Genomic DNA, 22,318 nt, shown 5'->3' with positions numbered 1-22,318 from the left:
GGGGGATACAGGAGGAGAATACTGACAGGGTAAAGAGGGATTCAAGAACTTCTAAATATGGTAGGCCCAAGGTTTTAGGGGCCAGACTGTGGCCATAAATGGCCAGGAATATGGAGAAAAAAGGACTTTTTAAGGCTTTAAACCCATCTTTAGGAACTACTTCATACTTTTTGCTTAAAAGCCTTGGCCTTGAGGAGCACCTGGGTGGCTCAGTGGGTTGAGCATCGGACTTCAGCTCTGGTCATGATCTTATGGTTCCTGAGTTCAAAACCTGAATCAGTCTCACTGCTGTCAACACAGAGTCCAGTTCAGATCCTGTCCCTGTCTCTCTCTGCCCCTCCTGCACTCATGCTCTCCCTCTCAAAAATAAACATTAAAAAAAAAAAAAAAAAAAACGCCTTGGCTTTGATATCTTCCTTACAAGTTGTGCACTTAAAGGACCAAACACTAAGCACCAGAGTATCAGGTTTAAGTTTCTTTCACCCCATTAGTATCTTTGATGATCTAATAATCATTTTTCTCGAGTTTAATAATGATCACTTGCGCAATACTAACTGGCTGACGTATTTAAGATTCACTCTTCTACCTCAAAGTTTTTGGAAGAATTTGAAATGAAACTGCTCAAGAAACCAAGGTTTGAAATTAAAAAAAAAAAAAAATCGAACAACACAGAGCCTCACCTCAACCACCTCTCTGCTTTTACCCTAAAAAACGCTGCATTTTTATCTCATCACTTGCAATTTTATCTTGTGGGACAACCAGGAATATTTCCAAGCATTGTATATGTTCCTTGAGATCATAATTGCTCCTGGTTTTGAACCATTGCTCTCAAAGTTCCCTCCTACGTTATATACTCTGTTGTATATATTCTATTTCTTGGAAATTCTTGCCTTTTCACTAGATAAAAGCAAGAGGCTGAGGGGCACAACGATCTAAGCTTATAACTAATAATTCATGCATTTCTGGGAAATCTGGATTTGGGCATTTGGTTTTTCTTCATATAAAGTTTATTTTCTCATTTACAAAGTACTGTACTATTGTTCACTATTATATTAAGCTACAGAATAGTATCATGAAGAAAAATGTCAAGTTTGTCCAAATAACTAAGGGAAGTCATATCAACATTCTGGCATATTTCTTGGTAGGATTTTTTGACCCGAGTTCTTCAGTAAAGAAACTATAATCATAAAATTAAAAAAAAAAAAAAAAGAAACCAAGGTTAGAAATTTTAATATTTCATACATTATCAATCTGGTTTGAAAATTACATAATCTTAAGAGATCCAGCTGAAGTATCTAACTCAGTAGATATTTTATTCTTCTGTGATTTCAGATGATTATTTTGTCCTGTACTCCTGAGCCAGAGAAGGAAATGACCCAGAGAGATTTTAATATAACTGAAATAACAACAAATTTACATACTGAGGCAGACATATTATATGACAAGAGTTTCTGTGTATAATAGTACTGGGTCAGATTCACCCACTTCATGTGGATAGCTACAGTCTCTGCAATAATGCAATATGAATGCTGGATTCAGGGTTTGCTAGCACTGTGAATATGATATTAAGTAAAACTGCACCTAAACAACAATAACAAAATTTCAAAAAAAAATAACAAAAGCTTATAAAATTATAAAATAATTTATATGGTCCAATAGTGGTTTCCTTGAGGAGAGTAATTAGATGATTGAGACATAGAGGTGGGGAACACGTCAGTGAGGACCCTTTTGATTTTGTAACACATGCAAGCACTACTTACCAAAAAAAGCAAGAAAAATGTTTTTAAAATAAAATCACCCAAGGAAGTGTCTTATAGTATACGTCTTGAGCATATTGAGGGCAGCAACTGGGTCTTAATTTGGGTAGACAGGGCTCTTTATTCACCTGAATAAGTGTTGGGATTTAGAGGCAGGGGCTACACTGATCAAATAAGCATTTTAAGTAGCCCTATTCTGAAAGTAACAATGTCTCATTATCAAGACAACCCTTAAAACTGAGAACAAAGATTTTTTTTTTTTTAATGTTACTTAGTGTTGTGGAGAAAATTGGCTCTCACATACATGGCTTGTGGGATTACAAGCTAACCCACCCTTTAAAATTTCACGTCTTAAAATTTATCCTAAGGAAACATGTGGATGAGTTCAAAAGTACACCTCCAGAAATGATCACACCAAAGCCTATAAGAAAAAGATGTTGTAAACGTAACGTGTAACACCAAAGAAATATACTCCTTCTATATAAAGTGAAAACACACTTCAAAACAGTATAATCTTTTAATTAAGTGTTGTGCTGGGGCAGAATATTACAAATCTTAACAAGATGTTGGTTTCATAGCTGTTGTCAAAACTTAAATTAGTACACTTAAAAGGACGCATCAATTGTATGTAAATTATACCTCAATAAAGTTTACATAAAAGGAAAAAGAAAGTGTAGTGTATGTCTTGAACATATTGAGGACAGCAACTGGGTCTTAATTTGGGTAGATGGGCTCAGTATTCACCTGAGTATTTGTTGGGATTTAGAGGCAGGGGCTACACTGATCAAGCACTCACAAATTTGAGCAGTGGAGCAACACAGGAAGAAAGAAACTAGAAGAAAAACACCAAGAGTCAAGGAGATGGCTTATGACCACTGGCTGCTAAACTCTCAATGAAAATCACTCAATTTGCAAAATATTTGCAATTACATAGCAGATTTTTTTATGGGAACTGTTGAAAGGGCTGAGCTGTGTGTCTGAGTTAACAGCATATACAATCCCAGAACCACATACAAAAGGAAACTTCAAGATCTTCAACTACTTGATAAATGGCCAAACCCTGGGCAGGACATTGGCTTTTCAGAAGCTAATGAATTAGAAAGCTAGAAAAATTTAGTTAGAACTCTAATGTGTAGGGATTGACACCAGAATTAATCCTTAAAACTGACCTGGTTGTTCACATGTGTTGTTTCATTTAGGCCTCAGAACCACCTCCAGAAATGTACACTACAAAAGTGGCAGAACATGGAATAGAAGCCCACTTCCAGTTAAGGGCTCTCTTTACACTTAACAATTAACTTCGAATCCCCAGTAGTGCTTCACTCACATCCACAAACTCTAGGTGAAGGACAGAGTCAGAACTATAAGGTGTTATCAGAGCTAAAAATACGAAACATTTCTTCATTTGTTCTCATAAATATATGAAGAAGTGTCCTTAGAGCTGATGCAGAGTCACCAAGGATAGGAGAAAGGATAAAATCTAGAAAGCACCATTTGCTTTTTGCATTTTCCCTCTCTAACCCTGCTTTCTTCTCTAACATCCTAGCTTGAAAACAAGCAGTTCTGGTCTTTCCTGAGATTTGAGGCTTGGTCCAAAATAGAGGGGGAAAGATTCAACTGATTTGGAACAAAGGCTTATCTCTATAGGATATGCTGCTTTTTTTTTTTAAGTTTATTTATTTATTTTGAGAAAGAGAACACATGTGCCTGTGCAAGGAAGAGGCAGAGAGAGAGAGAGAGAGAAATCTCAGGTAGGCTCCGTGCTGTTAGCGCGGTACCCGATGCAAGGCTCGAACTCACGAGATCATGACCTGAGACAAAAATCAAGAGTCTGACGCTTAACCAACTAAGGCACCCATGCACCCCTGTATGTTGCTTACTTTTAAAAAATCCTGACAGTCACATGGTGTGTATGTTAGGGGAGGGGGAAGGAGGTTGCAGCAGAGGTCCTCTTACCCTAAGCTTAATCGTCCTATCTATCTCCCTTTAGAGGTCTGCATCCCAGCTGGGGTTCCTCAACCGTTTCTAAATTTTAATAATTCCCATCTTTTCTCTGTTTTCTTCCGAGATTTGTGGGTGGTATCTGCTTCCAATTCTACCTCCACAATACCTTAAAGCTCTCTTTTCACCGTTTCAGTCACGTTAACACCCTTTTAATTATTACTTTTGACAGAGAGGGGGAGAGCGAGCAAGCACATCCAGGGGAGGGGCAGAGAAGGAGAGGGGACAGAGGGTCCAAAGCAGGCTCTGCAGTAACAGCAGAGAGCCCAACTCCAGGCTCAAACTCACAAATCATTAGATCATGATCTGAGCCAAAGTCTGACGCTTAACAGAGCCACCCAGGCACCTCTTGGAAACACATTTTATCTGTGACAGTTCCCACATGTTCACAGAACTGCCAGAGTAAGGATTAGTCCAGCTGCCTGCACATACCTAGTACCACCCCAACTCTCCACCCCCGCCTTCCACTCTGCAAAGGATAAAAGGACAGCTGGGAAGTACAAGGGAAATGTTAAGGAAATGCCAATCCTAGAGAGTGCCCATGCAAGTACTGCAAGTCCCGAAATGTTTGGGAGCCCTTTCACTGGACATAGGTAAAAGCCACAATGCCCATATCTAACAACTAAAATCAAATAATCAAATTCAGTATTCAAAGGGTGGTTTATTCAAAAACACTAATTTGAAAAGATATCCATCCCAATGTTTATTGTAGCATTATATACAACAGTCAAATTATGAAAGCAACCCCAGTGTCCACTGACAGATGAATGAATAAAGAACATGTGGGGTGTGTGTGTGTGTGTGTGTGTGTGTGTGTAATATTACTCAACTAAAAAAAAAGGGAAGGGGGATGAGATCTTGCCACTTGAGGCAACCATGCATGGACCTAGAGGGTATAATGTAAGTGAAATAAATCAAAGACAAATACCATAATTTCACTCATATCTGGAATTTAAAAAGCACAACAAACAAAAGGCACAAACAGACACATAAATACAGAGAATAAACTGATGGCTGCCAGAGGGAAGGAAAGTGCGGGGATTGAGCAAAATGGGTGAAGAGGAGTGGGAGACACAGGCTTCCAGTAATGGAATGAGTAAGTCATGGATGAGAATAAAGGGAACAGCATAGGGAATATAGTCAATGGTACCATAATAGCTTTGTATGGTTACAGACTCCAGTTAGACTTGTGGTGAGCACAGCATAAGGTATAAACTTGTCCTAGCCACTATGTTGTAACACCTGAAACTAATGGTACGTTGTGTGTCAAATGCAGTTCAACGTTTCAAAAATGTGGTTTACTGGTATCAATATGTAGGTTTCACAGAAATCAGGACCAACACTATACCAACTAAGATATACCATACCATTCCTCACTTTTCAAAGCAGCAGACCACAACTAGATGCTCTTCAGAGAACAACCTGATGATATATGCATGCTCAAAGCAAGCCATACCCAAATGCGAATGACCCAAACACTTTCATAATCTGGCAAGATTTCTGAGACTCCCAACTCCCATATAACCAACTTCTCCCCAACCACACATCTCCAATATCCCTGACAGAAGATTTAGGGTCCAGCAATACTCTGAGGCAACACCTTCACATGTAGAGGAGTCAAATAAAACTAAAGAAAAAGGTAACCTTAAGATTACAAGATTAAGGGGGCAATCCTTGGGATCTCCCTGCCAGAGGAAATAATAAACATCTCTTCTCAGTCTTTCTCACTTCCATCATAAAGTTTTTTCAATATACGTAAGAACAAGACTCTCGTTTTTGTGAAATTGGTAACATTTCTATACTTTGCAATTAATCACATTTTTTTCAAGACACTTGTTTTCCAACCAAGGTTGAATAATTGACTCTGCGATATAACAAAAGAGCATGATAATGTGAAACACGCACAAATGTATGATTTTTTTTTAAAGTTTATTTATTTGAGAGAGAGTTTGAGGGCAGAGGCAGAGAAAAGGAGAAAATTCCAAACCAGCTCTGAACCCCAAGGTCTCATGGTTAGTGAGACCATGACTTGAGCAGAAATCAAGAATCATATGCCTAACCGAGATACCAAGGTACCCCACCAAGACACCCCATAATTTTATAATTTTAAAGTGAATTTTTGGACTTGAAATGCAACCTGTTTGGAGCCTTAAAAAAATCTTTCTTCCTTTTTCTTAAATATTTTGTGTTTCTACCCTCCCCTCCTACTCCATCCATACATTTGCTTTCATTTTACTAAAATCAAATATTTAAATTAAATTATTCTCTGACTATATATGCCAGCTAATGGCAAAATGAAGTGGCTGATATACACCAAGCAGAAAGAATTAAATATTTTCAGTGCCATAAACAGAGAAAATTAACTATAATCAGTACAAAGAACAGACACTCAACATACTAATACTTGTAATGTTTAAAAAATTAACATACCTAATCATAACCGTAATTGGCCTGATGATTCAACTCAAGAAATATAGGGGTACTTTAAAGAAGTGTGTGTGTGCACTCTAAGAATATTAAAATTGCTATAATTTGATTACTCATAAGAGGGAACATATGCTAGTTTTACTTTCCTTTTTCATTGACAGTAGACTTAAATAGCTGCATTTTTTAAATACATAACTGTGGGGCACAGGAAACAAAAACCTGCTCACTGACTAGGACTGGGTTCTTGGCAGTCAGGGTCCCACTGCATCCTAATACAGGAAAATCTGCTAAAGTAATCCCTACAATGAGGGGCCAGGACTGGAATTCTCCAACACCTTTGTTTATAGCCCTGTTATAACTAATCCATTATTATCAATTAAGCAACAGAAAACAAAAAGGCTAGTATCTATGTGTATGAACCATCAGAGCAAGGATCTATACAGGCTTTTTAAAAAGTATATATGGTGCTTAAAACTCTCTGACCCAGGGAGTGCCAGATACTTTATTTTTCTAATGGTTACAAAGAGCAAATTAAAATATTTTTCATCACCTTTAAAAAAAATAAGTAAAGGGGCATCTGGGTGACTCAGTCAGTTTAGTGTCTGACTTCGGCTCAGGTCATGATCTCACAATTCGTGGGTTGGAGCACTGCGTCGGGCTCTGTGCTAACAACTAGCTCAAAGCCTGGAGACTGCTTCGGATTCTAGATCTCCCTCTCTCTCTGACCCTCCCCTGCTCACGCTGCCTCTCTCTCAGAAATAAATTTAAAAAACATTTAAAAAAAAAACTAAAAAAGTAAATCCTGCCATTTGTGACAATGAAGTTACACTAAGACAAACACAGAAAGACAAATATGCATTATCTCACTTATGTGTGGAATCTTTAAAAAGAAACAAACAAAAAAACCCAAAGTAGAACAGTAGTTACCACAGAGGCTATAGAACGCGGAAGGATGCCTGGGTGGCTCAGTGGGCTAAGCGTCTGACTCCGGCTCAGGTCATAATCTCACGGTTCGCGGGTTCGAGCCCCGCATCAGGCTCTGTGCTGACAGCTAGCACAGAGCCTGGAGCCTGCTTCAGATTCTGTATCTCCCTCTCTCTGACCTCCCCTGCTCACACTGTCTCTATCGCTCTCTCAAAAATAAGTAACACATTAAAAAAAGAAAAAAAAGAATGTGGAAGAAAAGGGAAGATGGTGAATCAAAGAGTAAAATTTTTTAAAAAAGTAAAATGTTTCAGTTATAAGATGAACAAACTCTGGAGACCTAATTTATCACATGTAACAACATTCACCACACTGCAGACTTGGAATTTGCTGAGAATAGATCAAGTGTTCTGACCACAACAACAAAAAATAACTATGGGAACTAAGACCTACGTTTACAAGTTTGTAGTAATCACTTCAAAAGGTATACACATATCAAAAAACATCATGCTATACACCTTAAGTATATACAATCTCTACTTGTAAAAAAAAAATTTTTAACATATTTTTTCACTGTAATTAATGACTCAGCAAGACCAACATTGGGTTTCCCAGAGTACCTCAACAGGATCCCAGAAAATAAAGCAAAGGACTTAAATTTTATCCCTGATTTTCTTTTCATGGAACTTATAGAAATAACAGAAAATAGTACTTCTAGTTCTAAACCACAATCTACTTGTTACTAAGAACATTCTCAGAAGAGCAGAGGAAACTAACCCAAACAACACAGAATGCTGGGCAGTCACATTTGATGAGGGATGCTTCCTTGCAAACACCGCATAATCCAGAAGCTAGAAAATACATCACTTTGGCTGGTAAACAGTATCACTATCACTATCAGAAGTTGTTTAAGAAAGGGGAGACAGGAAGGAGATGCCAATAAGATGAAAGGCCAGCTTGTGAAAAAGTAGTACATGCCAAGTTAAAAAGTTTCAACTTCATCCTATATACAGTAGAGAGCCACATGAGCACATCAATGTTTTTACAATGTGATGGTGTGGAAAATGGGAAGAGAATGAAGACAGAGAGAGGAGTTCTGAGATTATTGCAAAAACGAGGAAAGGATGAATAAAGGCCCACAAAGACAACTGGAAAGAGAGAAGACAGGAAAGGGTTACCAGAGACATTTCTCAGGCTAAATCAACTGGGCTTAATAGCAAACTGAATGTGAAAGGAACAAGTGGAGGGAAGAGGAGGAGTAAATCTCAGGCAACTGGGTTAATGGTGACATAAGAAAGAGAAGAAACACTAGAAGTGCTGACTCACATGAGGGGAGACAGCAATATGAATACATTTCATTGTAAAAAAATAGTTGATTTAAAAATATCTGCAACATTATTAACAATAGCCAATAGCCAAACTGGAAAGAACCCAAATGTCCACCAACTGATGAATAAAGAAGATGTGGTATACATATACAAATGGATATTTGAGAAATATCCATTTGATATTTCGTTCATATGTGGAATTTAAGAAACAAAACAGATGAACATATGGAAAGGAGGAAGAAAAAAAGAGAGGGGGAAACAAGCCACAAGAGACTCTTAACAATAAGAAAACTCTGAGGGCTGATGGAGGGAGGTGGGTGGGGGATGGGCTAGATGGGTGATGGTGATGGTCATTAAAGAGGGCACTTGCTGTGGAGTGTCATATGCAAGTGATCACTGAATTCTACTCCTTAAACCAATATTGACACTGTATGTTATTTAACTAGAATTTAGATTAAAAAAAAAAAAAGAAAGAAAGAAAAAAAATGTCTGCAAGACATCTAAGTGGGAGAAAGAAAAGTAGGCAGCTGGAAAGACTTGAAAATCCACACTAGATTTTGGAATAATTGAGCCATGTAGACTGAAACCAAGTAAAGCAAATAAATATGTTCAAGGGAATAAATAATGAGAAAAAAGGTCCAAGAAGACCCCAAGAGAACATAAACATTTAAAGTGTCTTTAAGAGAAGGGGGGTGATGGGCATGCAGGAGGGCACTTGTTGGGATGAGCACTGGGTGATATACGTAAACCAACTTGACAATAAACTATTTAAGGAAAAAAAAATAAAGTGGTTTTAAAACTATCAATGCTGATAGGATACAGGCCTGCATATTAGTTATACTGGAAAACTATACATTTATTTCAGAATACTACTCAGCATTTTACATTGGAGGAGCAGGGGATTTCCTAAGATCCAGTTTAAAAGCCAAATGGGAAAATCAGTTCTAGGACTATGCAACCATAGTCTTTTCTCACTGTTTTAAATTCTGCCCAAAGTGATCACATAATCACCAAGTTTTAAAACAGGAATTTGTGGGGCACCTGGGTGGCTCAGTCAGTTAAGCATCCGACTTGGGCTCAGGTCACGATCTCACGATTCGTGGGTTCGAGCCCCGCGTCAGGCTCTGTGCTGACAGCTAGCTCAGAACCTGGAGCCTGCTTCAGATTCTGTCTCCCCCTCTCTCTGACCCTCCTCTGCTCATGCTGTCTCTGTCTCTCAGAAATAAATAAAAAATTTTAAAAAATAATAATAAAATAAACAAACAGGAATTTGAAGGGCACCTGGGTAGCTCAATCAGTTGAGCATCCAAGTCTTGATTTCGGCTCCCAGGGTCATGGGATCGACCCCCTCATTGGGCATGGAGTTTGCTTAAAATTCTCCCTCTCCCTCCCTTTGCCCCTTTCCACTGCTTGCGTCCTCTCTAAAAAATAAATTTAAAAGGAATTAGAAATAACTGAGGCCCAGGGAAAGTGCCTTGGCCAAGGTCATAAAGTTTCTTAATCCTTGAAATAAGAATAAAAGTCAGTGCTGATCCCTAACCACTGTTCACCAGCATGGGCTTAATTTTCTCAGAGTCCAGCAATCAAGTCTAATCTTTAAAGATAAAGACTTACTACCATTGACAATTTAAAAAACAAAAAATAATAGCATAGAAGGCTCAAGAATATTTCTTAAATGTTCTAAAGCAATGCAGGTTTCAAATGTGACTAGATTTGGGGAATAAACACAGATCATTTGCTGAAACTACTGCTTTGTTACATTCAGCACTCTCATTTCTTAAAAGTTATTAACTGAGATAACTTCAACTAAAAATTTTTAAAGGGAATGAAGTACTGATACACATTACAATATGAACCTTGAAAACATGCTAAGTGAAAGAAGCCAGACACAAAAAGCCACGTATTTTATGATTCCATTTACATGAAATGTCCAGAACCGATGAAACCAGAGACAGAAAATAGAGGAGCTGAGGGAGAAGGGGTGAATAGTAACTGCTAATGGGCACAGGGTTTCTTTTCCGGGTGATGAAAAAGTTCTGGAATTAGTAGTGATGGGTGCACAACTTTGCGAATTATTAAAACCACTGAATTGTATATTTCAAATGGATGAATTTTATAGAATGTGAGTTGTATCTCAAAAAAATAAATGAAGCATTTAGGTTTTTCCTTCCATATTCAGTAAGATTTTAGCCATTCTACCTATGAACTGAAGATCGAAATAGCAAAAGAAAATGAAGAGGAAATAATTCTCTGTATTACTTAATTTTATTATAGAACATACTTGGCATATTAATTGAATATTTATAACAAATATACATTCATAAACTAGACTTCTGAAGAAAAAAAAAAATCTCAATTTAGGACTGCATTTAAAGTGTCTGTGGTCCAAGCAAGGAAGTGCTGACTCACGTTACAGCTTTAGCACTGCTCAAGTGTCTTCCTGGAGTTCGAGACGCCTAACCTGAAATGACATTCTACTCTCCACACACCCCCCGCCTCACTTTTCTACTTAGCCTTCAAATGTGAGCTCAAATACCACTCCTCTAAAAATCTCTTTCCCTAAACCAATCTTGAAGGTTTCCCCACCCCTAGACTGTCAGGTCTTTGGCATTTCCATTGATGCCTGCGCTTTCTACAAATGAAAAGGCCCTGGCTATGTGATTTTACTTACATCTTGTATCCCCCACGTTCTACCGATCTTTACACACAAGGCCATTGTTCCTGCAAAGTGCCCATAAAAACCATCTGGAGAGCTTAAAACATAACAACAACAAAAACCATGCTGGGCTGGTATATGTCAAATTTATGAATGGCCCAGTTAATTCTGATGTACAACCATGAACTCAGATTATAAACAAGTGTTCACAGAAAATATCTTCTAGTTCCTACCACCCATACACCAGCAGCCTTTCCAATGAAACCAGAAGATTCTGACAGGAAATAGGCCCAAGTATTCACTGATGTCCAATTGTATTGGCGCAGGAGCCTGAATGGAGCTTTCAGCACTTTCAGTTTAACTCCTTCCTGAAGGGCACCAAGAAAGAAAGGGTGGACAGAATGCTCTATTTAAGAAAATGTTACTTAACAGGAATAGCTCTTTCACATTTAAAGGCAAGAAACATCAAGCTTTATAGCTGTAAATCACTGTGCCTCCAACTGTGAAAAATTACTTTTCTAAAAAGCCACAACAAGAATTATTATATTATTATAGTATATGCAGGTGTGTATGGGGAGTTATACTCAAACAGCACTTTTCCCTACTCTCTCCAAATGGAAGTGAGGAAACTAAGTCAGATACAAATAACCTGGGCTGAAAACACAAAATTCAATTTAATATATAAATGTGTGTAAGATAATTCTAATCTATTTTTAGGCTTAATGAGTGAAAAAAAAATTTTTTAAGTAGGTCCATTCCAAGCATGGAGCCCAACACAACGCGGAGCTTGAACTCATGACCCAGAACTCAAGACCTGAGCTAAGATCAGGATTTGCATGTTGAATCAACTAAGCCACCCAGGCGCCCCTGGGTGAAAAATACTGTTTAAAATAACATTAGAGAGACTACGTTCTAATGCAGTGATACCTCAAATGTATTTTCCCTGGTAAGAAATAGCAAGAAAGAGGGGAATAGCTTTTCTTTAGCTCCTTCCCACCAAACCCCAAACTGACCAAATCCAAGGATTCAGAAGAGGAATATACCACCCCAGACCAGAGGCATTCAGTCCTAAGTGACACGATGACTAAACAAGACTCACTTGTGCAAAAGCCTCCAATTAAATTGCAATAAGGAGACTTCTAATGAAAAAGAAGAAAGCTGAGCACTTAGACTGCACATGAACATGTTTTTCTACTTCCTCTGTCCAAATGATAAAATATAAAAAATACAGTGCCAGTTATTAACTAGGGGCAGATAAGCTCTAGCACCTTCCATCTATAGCACCTGCAGTCTAGTTTCAGACTGCTGAGGTTCATGTCACAGCTCCATCAACCATTGAAACCCTCTGTGCAGGTTTCTGTATGTCTAATGCAGGACTAATACTAATATCCATATCATAGGATTGCTGTTAGAATTAAATAAATGAATGCATGTAACATGCTTAGAGTAACGCCTCATACATAGTAAGTGCTCAATAAAAGCTGTCTTCCGTACATAATAAAAACTGTATGACCAATCTCACTTCAAGAACAGTCACCACACTGGACTCTGGTGAATGATTCGTTCATACCTTAAGTCTGAATTTAACAATTCAAAACTCAACAATACTTTCTTTGCCCAACAGTTCTTGATGCCAACTCTCTAAACTTAATATCTGGACAGTAATACTTCTTGTGGGAACTTGATAATTATATAAGACCCTATCCATCACACATACTGGATTTCTGGAATATACTATACCTTTTGTGCACTTTCTCTCTGTTCCTTTCTCCTTCAAGCCTTCACTCCCTCCTTCTCTTCAACTTTAATAACATTCCTTCATCCTTACTTTCCTTGATCCTCAGACTAGGGTAAATCTCATGTATATCTTCTCTCACAATGCACCTCACTTCATTTCTTGTTTCATGACTGTGTTTCCCATTAGACAGGGATATCTTTCTTGTTCACCTGGCTTAGAGCTAAATACCTATTATGCATTCTGTAACTGTCCATTTAATTGAACTGAAACATGCCTTAAGAATGGATTTTTTAAAAAGGATAATAAAAAGGCAGACAAACTGCAATGTCATGGAAAAATGAAATTTGGCACTAGGCTCCAAATAGCTCACTAAAGTCACTTTTGCCCCGACCTATTTTAAGGGGGTGAAGTGGATGCTAATGTCATTAAGGGTCATAAAAACACAGACTTTATGGGAACAACATTTTCCTTAGTATAAATCTTTAAAAATTTTAAAATCTTAGATTGTAAACACTTTGAAAATAAAAAACAGATATGCCAAAAAGAGACCAAATTACTGAGAGACATACTGAAAACTGAAGGAGTTTGAAAATCTGAACACGCGACAGCCAAAAAGCAAAATATATCAACATTAGATTCTGAAACCAATGTCTGAAAGCACTTTAGAGACACTTGGCTGGCTCAGTCAATAGTGTATGCAACTCTTGATCTCAAGGTCATGAGTTCGAGCCACAAGTTCGGCACAGAGGTTACATTTACTTATTTACTTATAATAAACAAGATAGAAGTACTTTTATAGCTAAATCCTAATAATTTAGAAACATTTGACTTGTAGGCCAAGTCAGAATTATAAAAATTTTGATTTTTAAGTATCCTTAGGGGATTTTAAAATAGCCACAAACAGGATTTTAGCGAATATACAATACCCTGAATAGTGTGGTATAGCTCTGAAAGAATGGATAGCAAGTCTTTCTGTTGATTCTCTGGGGGCTCATCCAATCACATAATAATGGTTCCTGCCACCAGAGATGCTAGGGCAGTTCTCAGACTATGGTGATCTTACATCATTATCTAATCCACAAATTAAAGAAAACTAACATTTTTTTTTTTTTAAAAACCCACTTCAATTAGGAAGCATTTTTAGAAGCTGCTAAGATTTCAGGTGAAGTTAACTGATTCCCTATTATTCCATCTCCTAATTTATATATTCATGCTGATGTCTTTCATACCCTAAATTTGCAAAGAAAATTTCAACTATATAAAAGTCCAACTCATTTTTCATACAGAAAAGGAGTATTTCTTGATATGAATTACTACATGTACTATGGCTTTCAGACCTATTGTTTTTAGAAAGTGAAATTGTACAGTAATTAGGCCTCTGAATCAAAACTGATTACAACTGTAATGCCCAAAGCCCCTGGTGGATGCTATCCTCATCTCCTTGTTTCCTTAGTTCTCTAGCGCATACGTATCTGTAACTCATGATAACAGATTTAAATTGTGAATACAATCCATACTACCTGAATCTGTAGCACAACCTATTTTCTTTTTAAAACCATTTACACACAAGTAAACCAGCCTATAAGGTATAGGGGAAAAAAGCAAAGATACCAACTTGTAAGCAGAATCCTAGCTATCAACTTCTTTGCCTACAGACTCATCAGAGAATGGAAACGATGGGCATTCTCTAACGTGTAAAACTCTATGCCTATAAAGTGGTCACAAGTGTGGAAAAAACTAAGAACTTCTGCAAAGCAAATGTATATTTCTGATGCCATAATTAGTTAGCATAGTGGATACTCAGGCAATGTTCAATAATTTGACAAAACTCAATTTCTATTGTGGGAGAGCCAATCAACCTGAAGAAAATGCTTGACATAGAGAAGCTTAAATAACACGGCGGCTCCTGGGTGGCTGAGTCATTAATTAAGCGTTTGGCTCTGGATTTTGGTTCAGGTCATGACCTCAGTTTTGTAGGTCTGAGTCCCACATCAGGCTCTGCAGTGACAGCACAGAATCTGCTTCATATTCTCCCTCTCTGTGTCCGTCCCCTGCTCATGCTCGCTCTGTCCCTCTCAAAATAAACTTAAAAAAAAAAATACTATTTTTAATTTCTGTTCAATTATGCCCACATTTCATAATCAAAATATTAGGCAGTATATTAAACAATATCCTTATAGGCTGAAAGTTTAATCACTACCAAAAGTAGTCCAAGGATTCCTAACCTGGAATCCATGGAGACCAAGATGATTCAAAAATAAGCTTCTCAAGAATCTGAATCTCGGTGCACCTGGGTGGCTGGTCAAACATCTTGACTCGATTTTGGCATCTTCTACATCATACAGCCTGCTTAGGATTCTCTCTCTCTGCTCCTTTCCAGCACTAGAATGTGCATGCTCTCTAAAAACAAATAAACTTAAAAAAAATCTGAATTCCCATAATTTACATGCGAAAATAAGGCTTATCTTCCTAGGATGGCCAGAAAAGTCTTAAATTGGAACAACCACCAAAAGAGCCAAGAGCCACACTGTTTCTGGTCAAATTTTTACTCTAAAAGCTTATCAGTTTCCTAAGGATGTTTTAATTACATATAACAAGTACATCCTCATCATGTAAGAATCTCATGACTTTTTTTAAACGGGGAAAAAACATTATCAAACTTTCAAGGTTTAAAAAAAGGGCAAGTTTTCTAAATCATTTTTCTACTAGAATAGATAACAAATGAGCAAATTAGCGGCTTTTTAAATAGTGATGGGGTGGGGGCTGGGTGACTCAGTTAAGCACCAAACCCCTGATTTCGACTCAGGCTGAGCTGGGCATGGAGCCTGCTTAAGATTCTCTCTCCCCCTCTTCCTCTACCCCTCCCCTGCTCACACACACACATGCATGCACATGTTCTGTCTGTCTCTCTCTCAAAAAATAAATAAGGAAAATAAATAGTGATAGGGAAAAAGTAATATCTGAATTTTTAAAAATCGAAATTATTAAAGTAAAAAGTATACAGAACTCAAGCCTAAATTCAGAGTCAGATCATATGAGGTTTTTAAAAATCTGGAACTAAACCTCACCAACAGAAGAGTAAATTCTAGGAAAGTGTGGTGAAAATCAAATCTGAGCAGGTGGTTTGCCAGGTTTTAATCAAATAAGTCAACTCCCTCAGGTAAGCTAACTACTGTTTCTTAGGGCTATATTTTAGTTTTCATGATTTATTTTAAGAAGACAGAAGAACACTCTATTTTTAATTTTTCTAGTATTTATTTTTGAGAGAGACAGAGCATGAGTGGGGGATGAGCAAAGAGAGAGGGAGACACAGATCTGAAGCAGGCTCCAGGCTCTGAGCTGTCAGCAGAGTCTGACACAGGTCTCAAACCCACAAGGCACAAGATCATGACCTGGGCCAAAGTCAGATGCTCAACCAATGGAGCCACCCAGGCACCGAAGAAAACAGCACTCTTAAAGTCATGTGAAATAAATTTTTGACCAAGGCCACAACTACAAGTCTCATTTATCTGCCCCCAAAATAACTGTAATTCTTTATGATGAGTAGGTTAAAGAGGACCTTTTATTTTTTTTATTTTTTTTTTTAATGTTTTTATTTATTTCTAGGAGAGAGAGACAGCGTGAGCAGGGGAGGGTCAGAGAGAGAGAGGGAGACACAGACTGAAACAGGCTCCAGGTTCCGAGCTGGCAGTCAGCACAGAGCCCGACGCGGGGCTCGAACCCATGACCGCGAGATCATGACCTAAGCGAAAGTCGGACGCTTAACCGACTAAGCCACCCAGGCGCCCCTTTAGGTACCTTTTAATGTGATTTTAAGCTTTAACTGCTCAGTCACTTTGAGAGACTCTAAAAGAGCTCAAGCCGAGGCAAAGAGAGAAAAAAACAAATTCTAAAAATTTAAGCAAAACATGGAACTGTCAAGATTCACTGTAACTAACATGTGTACAAAATACCTCTAACTATAAGACTATTACAGCACTGTTTACATGCAAATTTGTGGGACAATGTAAAAGTCAGCAATAAGCAATTTGTTAAATTAAGGTCTAACCACATGGTTCCACAAAGAACCCCTTTAAAAAAGGAGTCAATTCAAAGATGTATTGGTTTGGGGGGGAAAGACTACGGTATTAGCATCAGGAGGAGGGGAATAAACCTACTATCCATGTAGTAAGTCTCTCTGGTCCTTCTGGAAGAATACACAATGAAAATAATGGTTGTCTGGGCAGGGGAACTTCAACGCTGAAGGACAGAGGAGAGAGTCTGAATATTCTCCATGTACCCTTTTAGAACCTTTCAAATGCTATGCTCTATGTGTGTATTCCCTATTTGACAAAATAAAAAATTGACTTACTTTTTAATGAATTAGAGATTAACTTTTAGCATAGACACTGGTTTAGATAAAATCTACTAAGCAATAACCATGTCAAATTATGATACAGAATAACTCTCCTAAAACTTAGTTCCAGAGACTGAATAAAGCACATTCATTCATTCGACCAACAGTTCAGTGCCTACCATATCGTCTAGGTATTAGAGGAATGCCCAAGTCTTCTAAGAATCCCTGTCTTCATAGAGATTTAGTAGGAGCAGAAATAAATGGTATAAAATATAACTTCAAATAGTGATAACAGCTATATAGAAGAGAGGGAAATAATGGGAATAAAGAACTACAGGGGAGGGGGAGAGGAAAACCCCGTTTTGGGATAGTTAAGGTAGACCTCTCTGAAGGTGACATATGAGCCAAGAACTGAATATGCCAAAACAAGCAATGCAGTAAACAGAAGGAAAGCCCTGTGACCGGAACAAACATAGGCTTTTATTGTTCAGTATACAGCAAAGGAACAGTATAGCTGCAGTGAAGTGATCCAAGGAGAGAAGCAGATGATCTCAGGGGTAGGCAGATGTAAAGCAGACCCTGAAACTAAGGGAGGGAAGAGGGAATCAAGATTTTATTCTAAATGTGATGGAAAACCTTTGTAGAGTTCTGAGAAGAGGAGTGACATGATCTGTATTCTAAAAGGTAGCATTAGGGGCGCTTCGGTGGCTCAGTCGGTTAAGCTTCCGACTTCAGCTCAGGTCCTGATCTCACGGTTCCTGGGTCCGAGCCCCGCATCAGGCTCTGTGTTAGCTCAGAGCCTGGAGCCTGTTTCGGATTCTGTATCTCCCTCTCTCTCTGACCCTCCCCTGCTCACGCGGTCTCTCTCTCACTAAGAAATAAATAAAACATTAAAAAATTAATTAATTAATTAATTAAATAAAAGGTATGCACTAGCTGCTGCTAAGAAGACAAACTCAGTGGACTAGGCAGCAAATGATGGAACTGAAAAGTGGTTTCAGAGAGATGAGTAAATGTGTCTGATAAAATGTGTCTGTGTGGATCAGTAGGTTAAGCGTCTGACTCTTGATTTCAGCTCAGGTCTTGATCTCATGATTTTTGAGTCTGAGCCCCGTATCAGCCTCCTTGGAATTCTCTCTCTGCCCTTCCCATGTCTGTTTGCACAGAGCATGCACACACATTCTCTCTCAAAATAAAATTTAGGGGCGCTTGGGNATTCTGTATCTCCCTCTCTCTCTGACCCTCCCCTGCTCACGCGGTCTCTCTCTCACTAAGAAATAAATAAAACATTAAAAAATTAATTAATTAATTAATTAAATAAAAGGTATGCACTAGCTGCTGCTAAGAAGACAAACTCAGTGGACTAGGCAGCAAATGATGGAACTGAAAAGTGGTTTCAGAGAGATGAGTAAATGTGTCTGATAAAATGTGTCTGTGTGGATCAGTAGGTTAAGCGTCTGACTCTTGATTTCAGCTCAGGTCTTGATCTCATGATTTTTGAGTCTGAGCCCCGTATCTCTGCCCTTCCCATGTGTGTTTGCACAGAGCATGCACACACATTCTCTCTCAAAATAAAATTTAGGGGCGCTTGGGTGGCTCAGTTGGGTTAAGCCTCTGACTTCAGCTCATGGTTCATGATCTCTTGGTTCAAGCCAAGCCTAGCATCGGGCTCTGTCCTGACAGCTCAGAGCCTGGAGCCTGATTCAGATTCTGTGTCTCCCTCGCTCTCTGCCCCTCCCCTGCTCACACTCTGTCATTCTCTCTCAAAAATAAAATAAACATAAGTAAAAAAATTTTTAATGAACTTTAAAATAAAGGATATATTTTGAAAGTTAAGTGCCTAGAGAATTTCCTAGTGGATTGTATAGGGGAATCTGAGTGGGACAGTAAATGATGAAAAGTAATTCAAAAACTCACCCTATATTTTGCATAGTTATTTACAGTTGTCAAGGTACATTGACATACATTATGTAATTTCATTATAATAAGAGGCAGGGGAAGGGCACACTGGGTAAAAATCCAAGTTCTGCCTCTTGCCAGTTTCAAAGCCCTAAGAATGTCATTTGAATGGATTTCTAGACTATAAACGATAGTCTACTTCACAAGATCAAGATCTGCAAGTATCAAATGGTCCAAGAATTTTGCAAATGTAAGGGTGCCTGGAACATGCAACTCTTGATCTCGGGGTTATGGGTTCAAGCCCCACATCCCATAAGTGTAGAGATTACTTAAAAATAAAATGAATTTTGCAAATGTAAATAATGACCATTTGGAGGTAAACAGCATCCTATTAATAGCTGTCTTCCACCACCACTGTGGTTAACAGAGAGGAGGCAAACTTAAAAAATAAACTATTTTTAATAAAAAAAAAAAACATTTTTGCACTGGGTGTTATACGTAGGGGATGAATCACTGGATTCTACCTGAAACCATTATTGCACTAACTAACTTGCATGTAAATTTTTTAAAAATTAGAAATAAATTAAAATATTTTTACTGAGTACAGGGAAATATACGTAACACAAGAACAGGCACTAGGAAAAACATTAAAAACTTGTAATCGTTCCTAGGGATTGGCGAACATAGTTCTCTTAAGCTAAGCTATAAAAGGCATTGAAGTAAAACCACCTAACTTTCAAAAGATAAAACCCAAATCAAGTCGCCTTTTATTACAGATATGCTATCAACAAGATACTGTAAAATTAAGATCATATGAGTTATTAATGTCTTGGTTAAAATAGTAAAATGAAAATAGTGTAAACTCAATTACTGTGTGTCAAATAAACTGAATTATGAGGACTTCAATTCATTGTCATAAATCATTTCTGTAACTTCATTAAACAAGGTTTCACAGAATTTATTTTTCCATCCAAAGCTTTCGTATTACTGCAGAATATGTCCAGAATCAAGCAAAACTGGGGAGAAAATGTTAAACTTTTGATTTATTATGTGTTTTTAGAAAACTATCTTGAATATCAATTTGTACTATGTAGTTGATAACCCCATTACAGAACACAAAAATTTTAATGGGGGAATCTTCTATCCCTCATTTTCAACTGGGCCTCAGTAAACATGACTGGGGCCATGTGAGCAAACCCACATTGTAAGAACCATCCAGTGCAGACAGCAATTAAACTGTATTGTACAGAATCTGAGACATGTCCGTAATACAACAAATTTCGCACTATGAAGTTTCACTTTATTAAACTCCAGCATACCATGACAATCTATGCTACTTCTCTGATTTCTAAGAATTTCTACCATATAAAATGTCTTATTTCTCCAAATCAAGCACCTTTAGGTTAGAAACATCTCCACCCCACCCCCATCTCAGATATATTTAAGTGCAATTGCACGAAGAACTACACAATACATCATCCTTCCAAGATCCTGAGCTTGGTATACATCTCCCCGCAAACTTTAGAAGTAGGCTATGCCAAGGAAACGATGTTGCAAGCGAGTCACTTTAATACGCATACTGAGCAATACAGAGATCCAACTAAAATTTTCACTAAAAATGACAAGCAACTTCCAAGGTTTTGTTTTGGTACACTGCAAGAAATACCGCACATCTGAGGACCTGATATTATGTAAAGAATTTACAAAACAAATGTAGAATTTTTCATGCTTCCATATGCATTTGTCAAAGTACAGTATTTATAAAGAGCCTAAGAACGGTTTAAAATTAAACGTGCATAAAATCGAGAGGCAAAGGATTTCAGTCTCCCATACCTGCGCTGCCCCTCCCCCCCCATGTTGTGTTAAACTATTCCCTCTGAGCAGAAACAGCTCTCAGAGTTTGCCAACCAGAGTAAAATCACTTCACAGAGATAACGAGCGGAAACGTATTTAAAAAGGAGGGGATCACGAAGGCAGGGCAGCGGGGCGCGGAGCCCCACGTCCCCGGACCCCAGCAGCCACCGGCGGACATGTGCCTACCGCTGCAGGACGCGCGGCCCTCCCGGAGCCGCCTCCCGGGGCACAGGGCCCCGCCCGGCCTCCCTCTCCTGGTTCATTCATTCTGAATCCGGGGCTTCCGCACCCCCGCGCTCCCGCCCGGCCCCAAAGAAAGCTCCAGGGATGAGGGGCTGTGTCGGGCCACAGCTCCCGCCCGGAGTCCGGGCCCCGTCGCGATTCCCGCGCGCTCGCGGCCTCCTCCCGGGTGGTCTGAGAGACTGCGGAGGCCCGCACCGGCCCGCACCCGCGACCAAAGCCCCGCAACCCAGCGGCCCCACCCTCCGCCAATGTGCAGGCCGGACCTTCCCCGCCTCAGGGGCGGCCACCTGGAATCCCCCGGTCTCCGCCGCCCGGCTACCCCACCGCGGCCGGAAGTCTCCCCGGAGCCCCCTCCCCAGCGCCTGACTTCCCTTGCCGCCGCGGCCAGACCCTCTCCGCTCTGCCCTCGGGCCTCCCAGCGCGGGCCGCGGACCGGAGGAAGCGAGGAACCGCGCCGCCGGGTCCGCCGAGCGGGCAAGAGCAGAGCGCAGAGCCGGGGGTTGGCCTGGGCGGTTACCTTGATAATCCTGCGGGGCAGCCCGGCCATCTTGTCAGATCCCGAGTTCGGCCTCTGGTCTCGACTCTGGCTCCGCTCGCCTCACGCACGAGTGGAAGTCCAGGGCTCCACTTCCGGGGAACGTTGCCGCGCCCGCCGCCGCCGCCGCCGCCGAGGCCCCTCGGGAAATGTAGTCCCTGCTCGCGCGCGGGCGGGCTTCCCTCGGACCTGGCCCCCGCGCCCGCGTTNCTCTGGCGCTCGTGGCCGAGCTCGCCGCGCGATGTTGGGACTGCGCAGCCGGCGCCCCGCCCGCACTAGTGAGCGACGTAACAGAGGCCCGGACGCGGACGCAGCCCATTCATTCATCCGCTAGTTTTTTTGCTTCATTCAACGTTTCAGCATAGCGCGCTGCCGCAGTTGGCGCTGCGGGAAAGTCTGCGGTGAAGCTGAGTCGCGGGCTCCTTCCTTTAAGGGGGTGGGGAGGTGGAAGACCGGAACTCAGTAGCCAAACTCGTAAATGTGGGTTTCTGAAGTTATCCAGGAAAACCCTAGCCAGAGAGTTTTGAAATTTAATTTTGATATTTAAATCTCACGTAAATCGGTCCCCTTAAAACCCGGGGCAAGCTGAAAGAAGGGATTTGGAGAGAGTGGGGGCAGGG

General features: G+C 39.7%; 1 protein-coding gene across 1 annotated transcript in view; it reads right to left on the bottom strand.

The window, feature by feature from the left end:
* The window catches only part of UBE2N (ubiquitin conjugating enzyme E2 N), a 36,474-nt gene extending 14,583 nt beyond the window's left edge, over window positions 1-21,891 (bottom strand). Inside the window, exon 1 of the mRNA XM_077772179.1 lies at window positions 21,681-21,891. Coding sequence (XP_077628305.1) covers window positions 21,681-21,710 — 30 coding nt within the window. The 5' untranslated portion in view covers window positions 21,711-21,891. The remainder of the gene's footprint in view (window positions 1-21,680) is intronic.
* Window positions 21,892-22,318: the final 427 nt, after the last annotated feature.

Source organism: Crocuta crocuta, unplaced genomic scaffold, assembly GCF_008692635.1.
Source record: "Crocuta crocuta isolate KB4526 unplaced genomic scaffold, BGI_CrCroc_1.0 scaffold216, whole genome shotgun sequence".
In the NCBI taxonomy this organism is placed as follows: Eukaryota; Metazoa; Chordata; class Mammalia; order Carnivora; family Hyaenidae; genus Crocuta; species Crocuta crocuta.
This window is presented reverse-complemented; position numbering and strand designations above follow the sequence as displayed.